General features: G+C 32.0%; 1 protein-coding gene across 1 annotated transcript; it reads right to left on the bottom strand.

The window, feature by feature from the left end:
- Positions 1-2,486: 2,486 nt before the first annotated feature.
- Positions 2,487-4,729, bottom strand: LOC109015471 (exocyst complex component EXO70H1-like). The gene has a single exon (XM_018997945.2). The coding sequence runs from the start codon at positions 4,477-4,479 to the stop codon at positions 2,629-2,631; it is 1,851 nt and encodes a 616-aa protein (XP_018853490.1). The 5' UTR covers positions 4,480-4,729; the 3' UTR covers positions 2,487-2,628.
- Positions 4,730-14,019: the final 9,290 nt, after the last annotated feature.

Genomic DNA, 14,019 nt, shown 5'->3' with positions numbered 1-14,019 from the left:
CAGTTTTCTAGTACATCAGGTAGTGCAAGACTTGCAGCAGTCTTCTTTCTAGTAAAAACTACCTTAATGACAATCTTCTTTTTAGACTTTGGCCAATAAAACATAGGGACCGAGTCAATAATTGGAAACCAACAAAAGTAAATCATCTTTTGATTCAAGAAACAACTCGAATTGATCAGAGGCCAACCATTAGTTTGGAAATCATGTTTTATGGTGAAATTATATTTCTAGCTTTGAACCACTATTAATATGTTTTCAACTTGCTACAAAAATTTGTCATTTACCCTAAACTATGGAATTTGGTAATTTAGTTATAACTTAAGGTTAATAAAATCTTCCATCATCGATCGGTTGAGACTTTATCATTAAAATCGGTGAAAAAGAAGACATAAGACCAATTTTAACAATTTGTAAAAGTTTTAATGTTATATTTATTATAGATTATGATATTAAATATGTGAATGTATTGAATGTTAGTTATTATTTATTTTCGTGAACCACTATCTCAAAGAGATGCATTGGTTCATTGATAAGAATGTGCTAATTCAAAAGAAATGATATGGGTTTAAACCACTTATCATAGCTACACTTTGATGTTTAAATTTTAACAAGGCATGGAATAGTCACATAGGCCAAGCCCGAAGAAGCACAATGTTTGGGCCAAAGAGGAGCAATGCATTGGCCTGGCCGAATAGGTGCAATGCTTGGCTTGTTTAGGCACTTGAAAAGGGTGCAATGTTTCATGTTGAATAGGTGTGTTTCAAACCAATGACCTCCCTGGAGAAAGGAAGTGTCCAACACTTGACATGTATATAATTTAGTCTTTAAGTGAAACATCATGACATTTAAATCAAAAACTGTCACTTGAGAAGTCACAAGTTAATAGAGGATGCGACCCAAGAATTTTAACATTTTATTCTCTCATATTTCAATAAAATATGTTTTTCATTGGTGAACAGTGACTCTCCAAATATGATTTTTGCAATAGATTTATACTTTAGCTCATAGTCTTATTTGAAGGCATTTAGCTAGTCCAATACAGCTGGTTTAATAAAAAAACGAGCCATATTTTTTGCTTCAATGGCATTTGGCTAATTCAATGCCAATGCTCTAAGAGATTTGTAATTGTCTTGTTTTATATAAAGAAATGCTACTTATCGTCTCCACACCACACACCAATATATGATATGTCATTTTTGTCATTCTAGTTAAACACAATATGTGTGTATTTAAATAAAATGATAAAAATAAAACTTTCCACAAGAATAACTAGAAGTTTTCCTTTGTATTAGGGTCTCCTCCTTTTTTCTGCTGTTAAACTTTCCACAAGGAGTAACATTTGACGAAACCAGCCCACTATCGGTTACTGGACTAGAAAATATTCTTCGGCCCATTACTTGGAAGATCGTCCTCAAAGACCACGTGGTTCATGTCAGCATTTTGGATAGGTTCATAAGTAAAATATAATAAATAGTTTTCAATCATCTAATATCGCATCATGAGATGAATGAGTCTCTTAAGCCCTATTTGGATATGCAGTTAGTCTCATCTCATCTTAACGTTCAAACGCTACTTAAACACAAATATTTTTAAATTTATATTTCATACTTTTTCATCTAATCATTATAAATTTTTTAAACTTCCATATAAAATATAAAAAATAATTCAAATTTTTCAAATTTTTAAAAAAATAATATTAAAAATTATATTATAACAATATTTTAATTTTATAATATTTCTATTCAACATTTTTTTTATTTCATTTTCCAAAATCTAATAAAAATCTTAATCTAAATTCTTCAACCTGAGCCTGAAGATAATGCATGGAAATCTACCCGAATATCGACGGCAACTATTTTTAGAAGTAGTTGTTATTTCGTTGAGAGGACTGACAGCGAAATTTAAATTCAAAATGGCAAATGACATACGAAAGACAGAGAGCGAGAGAGACTTTAGTGATTGGCGATTGCCCTTTGTTTGCATAAGGGGGCCGACTTCTTTGCTTAGTCAAATCGACTTGTATTATTATCTCCAACTATCTATGAATGTGTCTGTCTCACGCCTCAATCCGACTTGTATACATATATTCATGAAAAATTATATTCATCACTTTCATATCATACATTATACATAGTTTTTTTTTTTTTTTTTTTATCAAATGTATGATACATAGATGACGTATAGAATAATTTAATTAATTTAAAAATAATAAAACAGAAATAATAAATAAATAAAAATAAGTACAATATATAATGTGCGGAGATAATTAATAACAAATCCATATATTTATATATGAGTGGGGCTATTCTGCCGCCTCACTCTTACCGTTGGGCGTACTGTCTAGTAATTTTTTTTTTTTTAATATATTTAAATATTTTTAAAAATAAAAAATAATATCAACACATTTAAAATTATTTTCTTAATTATTAAATAAAAATAAATTGAATGGAACGATCAAAATGAAAAGAAAAAATAATTTTATTCTTTATATATATATAAAAGAATCGTGTTACATGCAGTTTAATCCATCTCTATACACGGGGAAAAAAAATATCTATATAATATCTACGCGCTCTTTTGTTTTTATACGAAACACGCCTAACGCCGGTCATAGCAACCGCCCAAATCTCAACGGCCTTGCCTACGAGGCCAATCACATGACAATGAAGATGACGAAACACTCCCTCCGCCTCCGCTCCCATACAATAGATCCGACAAGTAATTCCCCAAATCATCAGGGGTATACCGAACAAACGACTCTGACCCCACACGATTCCTCTCAAAAAAGTCCTTGTATGCCGATACGAGCTTCTTCGCTACCGAAACTTTTATCTCGTCTCGGAGTTTCGGGTCTGGAACGATCCATGCCTTTTGTTTCCTATACGTCTCTTCGAACGCAGCATTGAATTTCTTGAAGCTGTCCCTCGCTTGCTCCGGTGGAATCTCGGCCGTCGGATTTTCCTGTAGCGAAGCGAACACCTTGCTCCAGCCCATTCGCTCGTAGTTCGAGGCGTACTGTTTGACCTTCGACTCGTGGTTCGTCACCCAGTCATCACCAAGGAGGAGCTTTAGGTTCGACGTTCGCACTTTAACGACTACGTATTGGAGGTTGTTGGCTAAGAACAAGTAAGAGAGCGCCACATCGTTGTGGAGCTCCGCTTTGCCGTCGAGTTTACAGAGGAGGACGAGGATCAACCAAGCGATTCGGACGGTAATCGGACTGTTGTCGGACTCCAGGCTCCCGAAGTAGGATTCCGGTAACGGCGACTGTAATACTAAAGGCCAGTCGGCGACAATGTCTGCGAGGATACCGCTGTAATCGGCGAGGAAGGAGATGTAGTTCATTACATAGCGTGTGAGTGGATGGACTCCGCCACCAGGAACGGCTGTCTTCGATGAGTCCTTCTGCATGGCCATTTCGAAGTCTGTTAGCATTCCACGCACCGCCTCACCGAGCTTGATCTGAGAATTGATGGCCTGTGTTCGGACTGCCGAGGTCGATTCGAACGAGAAAATATATTCAATCTCCGGCCAGTGATCAGAAATAGCTTCGTACAAGTCCAGCGTGCGGAACATTTTCTCGGGGGATTTCTTGCACTTTGCTACGAGTTCGGGGAATCCAAACAGGATCATCCCGCTCTCTCCCGAAATTTCAGCGAAGCACGTCTCTGCGATCGGAAACGAACCCGGAAACACGCTGTCACAGAGAATCCTCTCTCTGTAGAAGAGAGTTTTCAAAGCGATTTTCACAGCGTTCAACCAGCTCCTGATCTTCAGTTCCACTACCTCCCAATCCATCTTCTGCACCTGTGAGAGATTCAGCCTCTCAACACCAAGATGATACAGTGCCTTATCGATAATTGATTTTCTAACAATAGTATAGATTTTCATGCACTCTTTCGCGTAGCCAGAGGATATCATGCAGTCCGCAATGGCTTTCAAGTCCGCCATCGCAACCGTCGAGATTATCTCCACCTCAGATATGGACTCACCGGCGACTAGAAATTCTTCGTCCGACTCATCGTCCTCCAAGTCGGAGACACTCGACCTCGCCGCCGAGGATCTCGTAGAGCGGGTCGAAACTGAAACCGATTCGGGATCCAAGTACTCTCTATTGTCCGACAGAATCTGGTAGAACTCCTTCTCCAACCTCTTCATAGCCATTCGCATCAAGTTCTGAGCCCTAACAAGCTGGTCGGAGGCGGAATCCTGGGTAACCAACAATTGCATGGCGGACTGCAAGTCTCTGACGGAGCGTAGGTACTGTTTGGCCTCGGTACGGTCGCCGTGGAAAAGGGAGATGATTTTGCAGTAGGAGGAAACGTCGGAATCCCACTCAGTAATGAGAGACTCTGCGAGATCAATGTTCTCGTCCATTAACGATTCAGAGAAAGGGCGGCTCTGGGAGGGAGGTGGGATAATTGCTCTAGACGGAGACGAAGACTTGAAGAAAATGCTCCTCATTCCTTTTCTTGGCATTTACAAGAAAATATCTCAATAAATTTCTCAATCTCCAGATAATAATTTAGTAGATAAGGAGATCGGCAGTACAAGGTAGCTGCTTCTGTTATGGAGTTTGTTATTGCTAGAAGTTGAAGGCGTGGTCTGCAATGTGGGAGAGTTTGGAATTTAGTTGGAGGAAAGGGAGAGAGTGAAATGGAGTATTTATGGAGTGAAAAAACATTCGACAAATGTGGGTGGGACGCGCTTAGTTAGGCCGTTTGTTTTTGTCTGGCTGCGTGTGGAGTGACGTGTGATTAAAAAAGAAAAAAGAAAGGGAACTCAAGGTTTACGATGTTACGAAGCAAGAAAATAAATGATTCCCGAGTCCAATGAAAGTCGCAGGTAATTGCTTGTAGCCTTCTGCTACCTCTTTCAAGAGCATTGTTACGCATTTCGAATAAATATTTTAAATAGATTATTTCATTTTTTTATTTATTTTTTTCATATATATTTTTAATCATCATAAATATTTTTTTTAAAAAATTATTTTTAATCGCTAAATAAATAAAAAAATCATTCAAAACACATTTTCAAAACAAAAAGTATTTCTCCTCTTTCAATGATAACAGTACCGGAAGTTGTGTAATATAATTTGAATGAATTTTATTACTTCTATATCTTTTTGAAAAACAACGACTTCCTGCACGTGTAAGATATCTATTCAGTGAGACGGCATGAATCGAAGGCATAAATAATTTTTTAACCTTCTTTTTAACTTTTTTTTTTTTTTTCAATAAAAAAAGTCTACGCGATTTGAAGGGTCAAATCGTTTATACAGGCCCTATATTTTTCTTCCCGTACGATTATCTACAACTATTATTATTGATCACAACAATGAAAGATAAATTTAATTAGTGTAATCTTTTCAATCAAAAAAAAAAAAAAAACAGGAGAAACATCTGGTACTTGTGCTTTTGATGTCAAAGATATGCTTTTTGTTGTTCACGTACATGAAGATATACATGTATTGTATTGTCTTGCTGATCACAACTGGTCCATAATATATATATATATATATATATATATATATATATGTGTGTGTGTGTGTCTTTTTATATATATAACGTGACTATCAAACTGCAATTCTTATTTTAACGGCATTTCTTGTTTTTCCATTAAAGTTATTCCCCTTCGTCTACTATGATTGTAACGGATTTTGATCTATAATTTAAAGACAACAATTTATTAACTCTTTTACAACCATTTAATGATTGTTAATTTAAAACAATAATTCTCTCTGAATTTGAAAACAATAATTTATTACCTTATTTATGAAAGAATAATTTATTACCTTATTTATGAAAAAATTTTCACTTATTCAAATGATGAGAAAGGAGAAAAATTAAACGGCTGTATTTTCAAATTTGATGCCCTATTTATGACTCATGAAATGGCTGTATTTTTGCCCACTCATTAAAATTATCAGTTCACAAATATATTTCTATTTATCAGTTCCAGTCGATACAACTGCATGCACATCCATTCTGACATTCATTGTATTTATATTTGGCGATACAATTCTCCAATTAACAATTACATATTCAAAAAATAAATACAAATGAATAAAATTTAAAGAATAACACAAACGCATCAGATACTCCTCCTTAGGCGAAGAAATCTTGTCTCTCCTCAAGTTTCTATTCATCTTTGTGCTATTGGAAGCTACTAGAGATTTACATATTCAAATTTTCCTCGGTGTAAGGTAATCTTACATATCTTCAGTAATCTGTTTTATGTTAACTATTAGAGAGAAAAACAAAAACACAAGTTTTCTATCAATAAGTTACTAAAGATTAATAAAGAAATTTAAGTATTAGAGAGAATAAACCTTCAAATATGTAAGAAGTTGCAAGAAAATAATTATTCTTCCAAAATATTAGAGCTAAGATCTTAATATTTAAAAATGAGGAGGAGGAGCAAAAACAAATCCTCCAGATATGAAAAAGAAACCTTCAGATATATGAGACAGAATCACAAAAAAAAAAAAACCACATATTTCTTCATCTACATCCAAACACACCATAGAAGGAAGAGCAAAAAAAATGAAATAACAGAAAACGAAAGCAAAAAATAAATTTGCTAATCAACCAAAAAGTTAAAAAAAAAATTAAAACCACTCAAATATGGAGATCGGAGAAGCCCTATTCGCACAGAGAGGGAGAGAGAAATAAGTATGGTTTCAGAAAGAGAAGATGAGGAGAAAATGAGAAAGAGAGAAGGAAGAGAAGAAAGTGTGAGTAGAGAGGAAAGAAGAAAATAAGAATAGTCGAAAAGAAATGAATGTATCGGCACAAAGAAGAAAAGAAGTAGATCTTATGATTTAGTTCATAGTTTGTTTATTAAAAATTATGGTGTCAATGATGAGGATTATTTTTTCTTTAAACGGCACCGTATAAAGGTATGTATTTAATTTAAGATCCTACACCCATAGGCTATCATGATCCTACACCAGAGCTTCTCTCTCTCGTAAATGAAATGAGAGGGACATAACTGACGACAAATTTAAGAGGGGTGTAGTAAATAATTGCCATTTTCGTGTGGTTTTGTTGATTTTTGATATCTGAGCTCTTTATGTATGTATGTATGCATGCTTTTATTTATGTATCTTCTTTCAATAGTTTTAGCAAAATTATTTACGATAAAATTAATACAAATTCAATAAAAATATTAGTTTAAAATATGAATCTTTTGATATTTTTACATTTTAGAAATGCTTTAGGGATAGATATTTTGGTATGTAATGATCTATTTTGCTTGTGATGTTTATTTATAGCATCATGTATATATTTATAAATTACATAAATATTACATCGTTATTTAATTAACGAAAAAGATTATCTATTTATTAATAAAAATTTAGTTTTTAACAAAAATAAATAAATAAAATAAACTAAGCAAACGCGCATTGTACATTACTTGCACCTAGTGTGTGTATATATATATACCAGCAGCGGTAAACGTACAAAGCACGTTTGCCACATCTGTCAAACTGAAGAAAAAAATAAAGTGTAACTTCGAATATTAAAATAGTTTAATCTATAAGAATAAAATTATTATTTATTTATGTTCATCATTTATTATGAAATTTAAATTATATTAAAAATTCAAATTAATTAGATAGTTTTTTTCTTTTACAAATGTATAGTAAAATTTCATCATTTATTTAATGATGAAAAATTAGTATTTTATAAATTATAGTTGATTTTTAGTGTATGATATAATATTATTCTCTTAAAAATGTTCAGTAAAACTTTATCTTTTATTTAATGATGAAAAATTAGTATTTTATAAATTGAAGTTAATTTTAAGTGTATGATAAAATATTTATATTTTAATTATCTATTTTATGTTAGTTTAAATCAATATTTAAACTTCTACCATTAGATTAAATCTGAAGATTAAAGATGAAGGGTTGAAATTTAAAACCCAAAAACTAACATTTTTTCCCACTTTTCCTTTCTCCCTCTCTCTCATTCCTCACGCACGTTTGCCCAATTTAGTTAAATAAGAATATTATTATATTTAAATTATGTTAAAACTTTAATTATTTATATGGCTTTAATTTCTTAAAAATATTTAATAAAATTTTATCATTTATTTAATTATGGAAAATTAATATTTTATAAATTAAATTTGATAGTTTATGTATGATATGCTATTTATTTAGTTAATTAAGGATATTATCATACTTAAATTATGTTAAAATTCTAATTATTTATATGGTTTTAATTTCTTAAAAATATTTAATAAAATTTCATCATTTATTTAATGGTGAAAGATTAGTATTTTATAAATTAAATTTGATAGTTTATGTATGATATGCTATTTATATATTAATTATTTAAATTTTAAATTAGTTTAAATCAGTGTTTAAATTTCTATCCTTAGATCAAATCTAAGGACTTAAAATAAAGGGTTGAGATTAATTTCTTAAAAATATTTAATAAAATTTCATCATCTATTTAATTTATTTCAATGTTTTTAATTAAGTTAATGTTTATGTATATTCAAATCAATATTTTAATCTTTTACAATTATATCATTTTGAAGACTCCAAGACGAAATGACTGGATAAATACTCAGACCCTCTTCATTTTCCCTCACTTTTTCCTCCTCTCTCTCTCTCTCCTCCCTCAGCTCACGCGTACGCGGTATACTGCCCCTCTCCCAGCCGAATCTTCCTCTTCCCAGCCCGGCGCCGCCGTGCACCAGTGAGCCTCACCGCCCCTTCCACCGGCACCACCTCACTTCGGCAAGTCCCCTCACACTAGTCTCCCTCTCTCACGCTCTCTCTTCCTCTCTCTCGACTATGCACAGCTCAAATGGGTTTGATGTTGCTGCGCCGCTGTGTGCCATCCTTCGGCGCCACCACCTTAACAGTAGCCTCCTATTCCACCGGCCATCCCCCTCCAACGAGCTTGGCCTCTATCTCCCTGCCGTTTGCTTCCACGAAGTCTACCTCCCTCACGCACGGGTTCTCCCACTTCCACCGTCGTGCGCCACGATCCACGGTGTCCAGCCACCGTCATGAGCCTCCTCTGGCCACCATCGACCTACCCCAACTACCCATGGCCCCGATCTACCCCTCACGCATACCCACTCTCTCTCACGGACTCTCCCTCCTTCCCAAGCTCCAACCGATGACCATGATTTGTGATTTGCAATTTGTGTAGAAACTTGTGTGTTGATTTGGTGAGTTGTGTGATTATTTTTTTATTTTGTGGTGATTTTGTTGTTATTTTACCGTGATTTTGTTGTGATGATGTAGAGAGGGATGCGGATTGTAGTATTACATCGCACACTGGCATTCACACGAACGAATCTAAAAAAAAACCAAAAAACTAAACAAACATGCGGAGAGAAAAAAAAAAAAACAAAAACAAGAAAAACAAAACATGCGGAGAGAACAGTAATAAATAGTAATAGAAAGATAGTTTTTATTAAATGTTGTTGATCTGCCCGTGGCAAGGACCGAATTATTCCTAGACAACTGGTCTTTATAAATAGCTTTTGTACGTGAACATCAATATATGTGAGTTGTATTTAAGGTTCAAATTCATTACAGAAGAGCTCGTACGAGTGGCTGCAGATATGGCAACTCTCTATTTTTATTTTTTTTCTTCTTTTTTTCTCTTCACCTCAAAGTACACGAAAAGACGATTAGAAGGTTCCAGTACTTGTCATTAATTTGTTGTTGAAGCTATCGAATTAATTGGTAAGTCAATTAAATTAATCTAGTGCTACATTATATAAGAGAGTTAATTAGTTTGGTTTCAACCTATTTTTTATGCATGAACAGAAATACTAGATTTTAAACATGGTTGATCCGAAATCACGTATAATGACTAGAAATTTTTGATTAAATTTTTATAATATATAGTTAATTATTAGTCATATTAATAATCCTAATATATATATATATATATATATTATTTTAGAGACAGACTGTATATTGACATCTTGTTTATGTTCTTTCTTTTTTTCTATTCAACAGATGCTTGCTTGGCTTCGATCGAGTGGTATCAAAAGCTAGCCCAGAGGTTTGTATTTACACTAATCGTGATTAAAAAAAAAACTTCGATGCTGAAGTCCAAAACTGAATGTTTTTGAATAGATAAATGATATTGGTTGTCTTGAAATGCGCAAATTATGTGTATTTTTAAAAAAAAAATAAAATTAATTTTGAGATCGCATAAAAAAATTAATTTTTTTTTAATAAATTTTAATTTTTTTTAAAAAAATCACGTATATTTATGATATTTTACGACTTTAAATAACATTACTCATAAATAATAGCATTAGTAATGAATAGTGAGTAAAACATTGTCTTGCATCTTCTCAAAATTTTCTTAGAATGAAACAAGTGGCACTTTCTACCGTCTTGAATTTATCTGTGTAGCTGAACAGCCGTCCCTCAACCATCTTAATTAGTAACTAGTAAGGCAAAGTCGAAATATTGTAATTACAGCTAAGCCTTTTGCAGAGGACAAAACCCAACACAGCTTGCTTCCTACTCCTTTGGGTGCATGAGCTTGAAACAGTTGTGACACTTGAATACTTTAAAATCAACATGTTGTTGCCAAGAGCGCGTATGATCCGGTTATTTAAATAGAAAATTTGGGTTGGAGACCTCTCACCTTTGTAAAAAAAAATAAAAAAATAAAAAATAAAAATCATATCTGCTATCAAGATTTTGACTTTGGATTTGTTAATTTTTCTTGTCATTGTCCAGTTTTTCTATATATAGTCGGTAGATACAATCAACATGTAGTTGACCTCGTCAGATTTAAAATAAATTCTTCTTCTTGCATCAGCTTGGTCTCTCTCATCAGCTTGGTCTCTCTCATCAGTTCGGTCTTTCTTTCTCATCAAGTGTCTCCACATCAGTCATATTTACATCAGGCACTTGCAATAAGCATTTTTCGTCATTGTCTACATTCTGTGTGGCTGTGCAGTCTTTATTTTTCTTTCTAGTGATGAGCTCTATATATATATATATATATTTATATATAAAAGAAATATTTTAATTAAAAATACATTTTATAAAAATAAATTTAAATATAAATTAATATAATTAATATCATATATCATATTATAAAATTATTTTTATTATAAAATAGATATAATATATCACATTCTCGTCCTCTCCACAAATTCTTTCGTGGTTATCAGTAGTCAATGCATTGGAACCATTTTTTGTTTTATAAGCAATGTATTTGGACCCATTTAATTATTGTGATCTATGGCATCAAACAGCTCTCAATATTACTGGTGGATGAAAGGGCCACCCTGAACAACTAAAATTAGTCAACAAACAATACCTGATGACACCATTAGTGACATCTCAGGGGCTCCATTATCAAACCTCTCCTTTTCACATTAGATTTTTTTTTATTATTATTTTAATTCCCATATCTTTTCTAAGGCACGAAGAAAAGTTTTGGTAATCATTCTTATAATGTATATCTGTTTTTATTTTTTTTTCTTTAACAAGTATATATAGTGTAGTAACAATAAATAATCAGAAGAATTCAATTAATTTGACAGTAACAAAAAAATAAAACAGATATATTCCCAAAAAAAAAAAAAATGTTTTATGTTAGCACAGAAAAAATACCTTCCTTTACCAAATTTGTTTTTGCGTGTAAGATCGAACGGCCACAACCGCGTAGAGTAGCGCCAATTATATATAAACGGTGGGTGTCGCTGTTCTTGACCCCAAAAATATCAGAAACTAGAAAGAGACGTAACCTGAAATGTAAACTGCGTGTAAAAAAGTTAACAGACTTTGTTTACTTTTATAATTTTTTTTTTAATTATTATAAATTTTTTAAATTTTTATATAAAATATTATAAATAATTCAATTTTTTTAATTTTTAAAATAAAAATAATATTTTATTTAATTTTTAATTTTTATTTTATCTCATTTATAAAAATAAAGAGGTAAAAAACAAAATAGGAAAATGTTACTCGGTACGCAACTTCTGTGATTGAACAGCGGATTCAATGCAATGTTTTTGTTTTTTTTTTGTCGTTGTTGGCAGCACCAAGTGTCAAACTTTGCAACCACATGAATGTGTGAACCAATTAATTTTGGAAGATACTGAAAATCATCTAGAAATTAGTCAATGAAATTAAACTCATGGGCACCGTCTAGTTAGTTCCCTGCCTGATCTGGCATCCAATTGTTTTTACATTCAAAGAGAAGAAAAATAGAAGAGGATGATTCCAGATTCCAGGGAACTTATGGTGTTGAAACATGTCAGAACTTGGCTGACTTCACTTCAAAGATTCACACTCGGTTACCCAAATTTCAAGGATTCACACACCAAGGGACCCAAGTATTGACAATTATTAAAAAAAATAAAAATAAAAATAATGTTAGGGTGCATCCCGAATATGCACATTAGTACACATATATTTTTATTTTTATTTTTATTAAATATTTTTTAAACATCTTTAAATATTTTAAAAAATAGATAAATAAAAATTTCTTAATAGTCGATTTCTTAACCATTAAAAAAAATTAAAAAAAAATAAAATATATGAGTGGACACATTTAATTTGGCTAATAAAGATAACGAAGTTAGGGCATGTTTGGATGCCTTAAAACTTTGTGAATAGTGGTGAAATTGTGAAATGATTTGAGTGAAAATAATTTTTTGAAGTTTTGGAGAATGAGAAAAAAAATTTTGAATAAAATATATTTTAAAATGGTATTGTACTGGAATTTGTAAAAATAAATAGATAAAGTTAAAGTATTTTTAAATATTACTTTTAGTTTGAAATTTGTAAAAATTGTATTGATTTTTGTGTTCTAGTAATGATTAAGTAATAATTAAATTAAAAAATTAAAATTAAAAAATATTTTGTGTTTGAGTGATTTTTGATAATGGAGTTATGAGAAATTTTGAAAATTTTAAAAATTTTCATGTTTGCCAAACATGTCCTTAGAGTTTATGTGCACATGAAGTTATCATGTAACTATTTCTCTTTTATTTATTATTGTAATAACCTGAAAAAATTAAGGAAAATTCTATGTACAGCATTATTATTCCACTTTTATCATATTATGAAGAAATGATGGGAAAATGTTACGTTTACAAAGTGTGATAATAAAAGTAGGATAGATAATAGTAATTTACTGAATCACATCAGTCCTTTGAGAAATCAACGTATAGATTACTTATCATGTCATTTAGCGTTAAAGTCTCTATCTAATATTCACATGTTTATGAAATTAGAAAGAAAAACATCAGGCATGAGTGTTTGAGTTTCATGATTAATGGATAGGTTGGGGTTTGACTTGAGCACTGAAACAGAACATCCTTGTGAATCCGGGCCGTAACTTAGGGGCCCAAATTGCGGAATCAAAGAGTCCATAAAATGAACTGGGCTTAAATTTTATTATTCCTTAAGAGAGATTTAGCATTTAAAAAAAAAAAAAAGAGGACGGTTCGTCAATTTTATTGATAACACTCACTTTTAGCGGAGTAAAACCATAGTTATAATAAGATATTTATTAGAGAGGTTACAAATAAGTATAAAGACCAAAACCCAGCTATCAAAAACCAAAGACCAAGCAATCTCAATTGTTACCAAGACTGCAGATCCCATTTCACCTGTAGGAGTTCTGGCAACCAAAACAAAGACAGATTATTATTATTATTATAATTTATAAATTCAGAGTTCATCATAGGACTCATTCATGGAAATCAATGCAGAAATATTGGGATTGTGATGACAGTGAAATGGAAAGGGAAAAATGGTATAATCAGAGCAACGTTATAACAACACAAGTGGAGTAATTTGCATTAGATCAAAAGATAGGTATAAACATCTATCTTACTAATCAGTTTTGTAATTTCTTCACATCCGCATGAATACAGGAACTGCAATAAAAAAGAGTTATAAAACAAAGATGCATCTGTTTTATTGCACTTTTAAAACTGAATAACACAACAAGAGTGTAGGGGAAACCGCCTTACATGATTTGCAATATCGATACTTCAAAA

The sequence above is a fragment of the Juglans regia genome, chromosome 14, assembly GCF_001411555.2.
Source record: "Juglans regia cultivar Chandler chromosome 14, Walnut 2.0, whole genome shotgun sequence".
Classification (NCBI taxonomy): Eukaryota; Viridiplantae; Streptophyta; class Magnoliopsida; order Fagales; family Juglandaceae; genus Juglans; species Juglans regia.
This window is presented reverse-complemented; position numbering and strand designations above follow the sequence as displayed.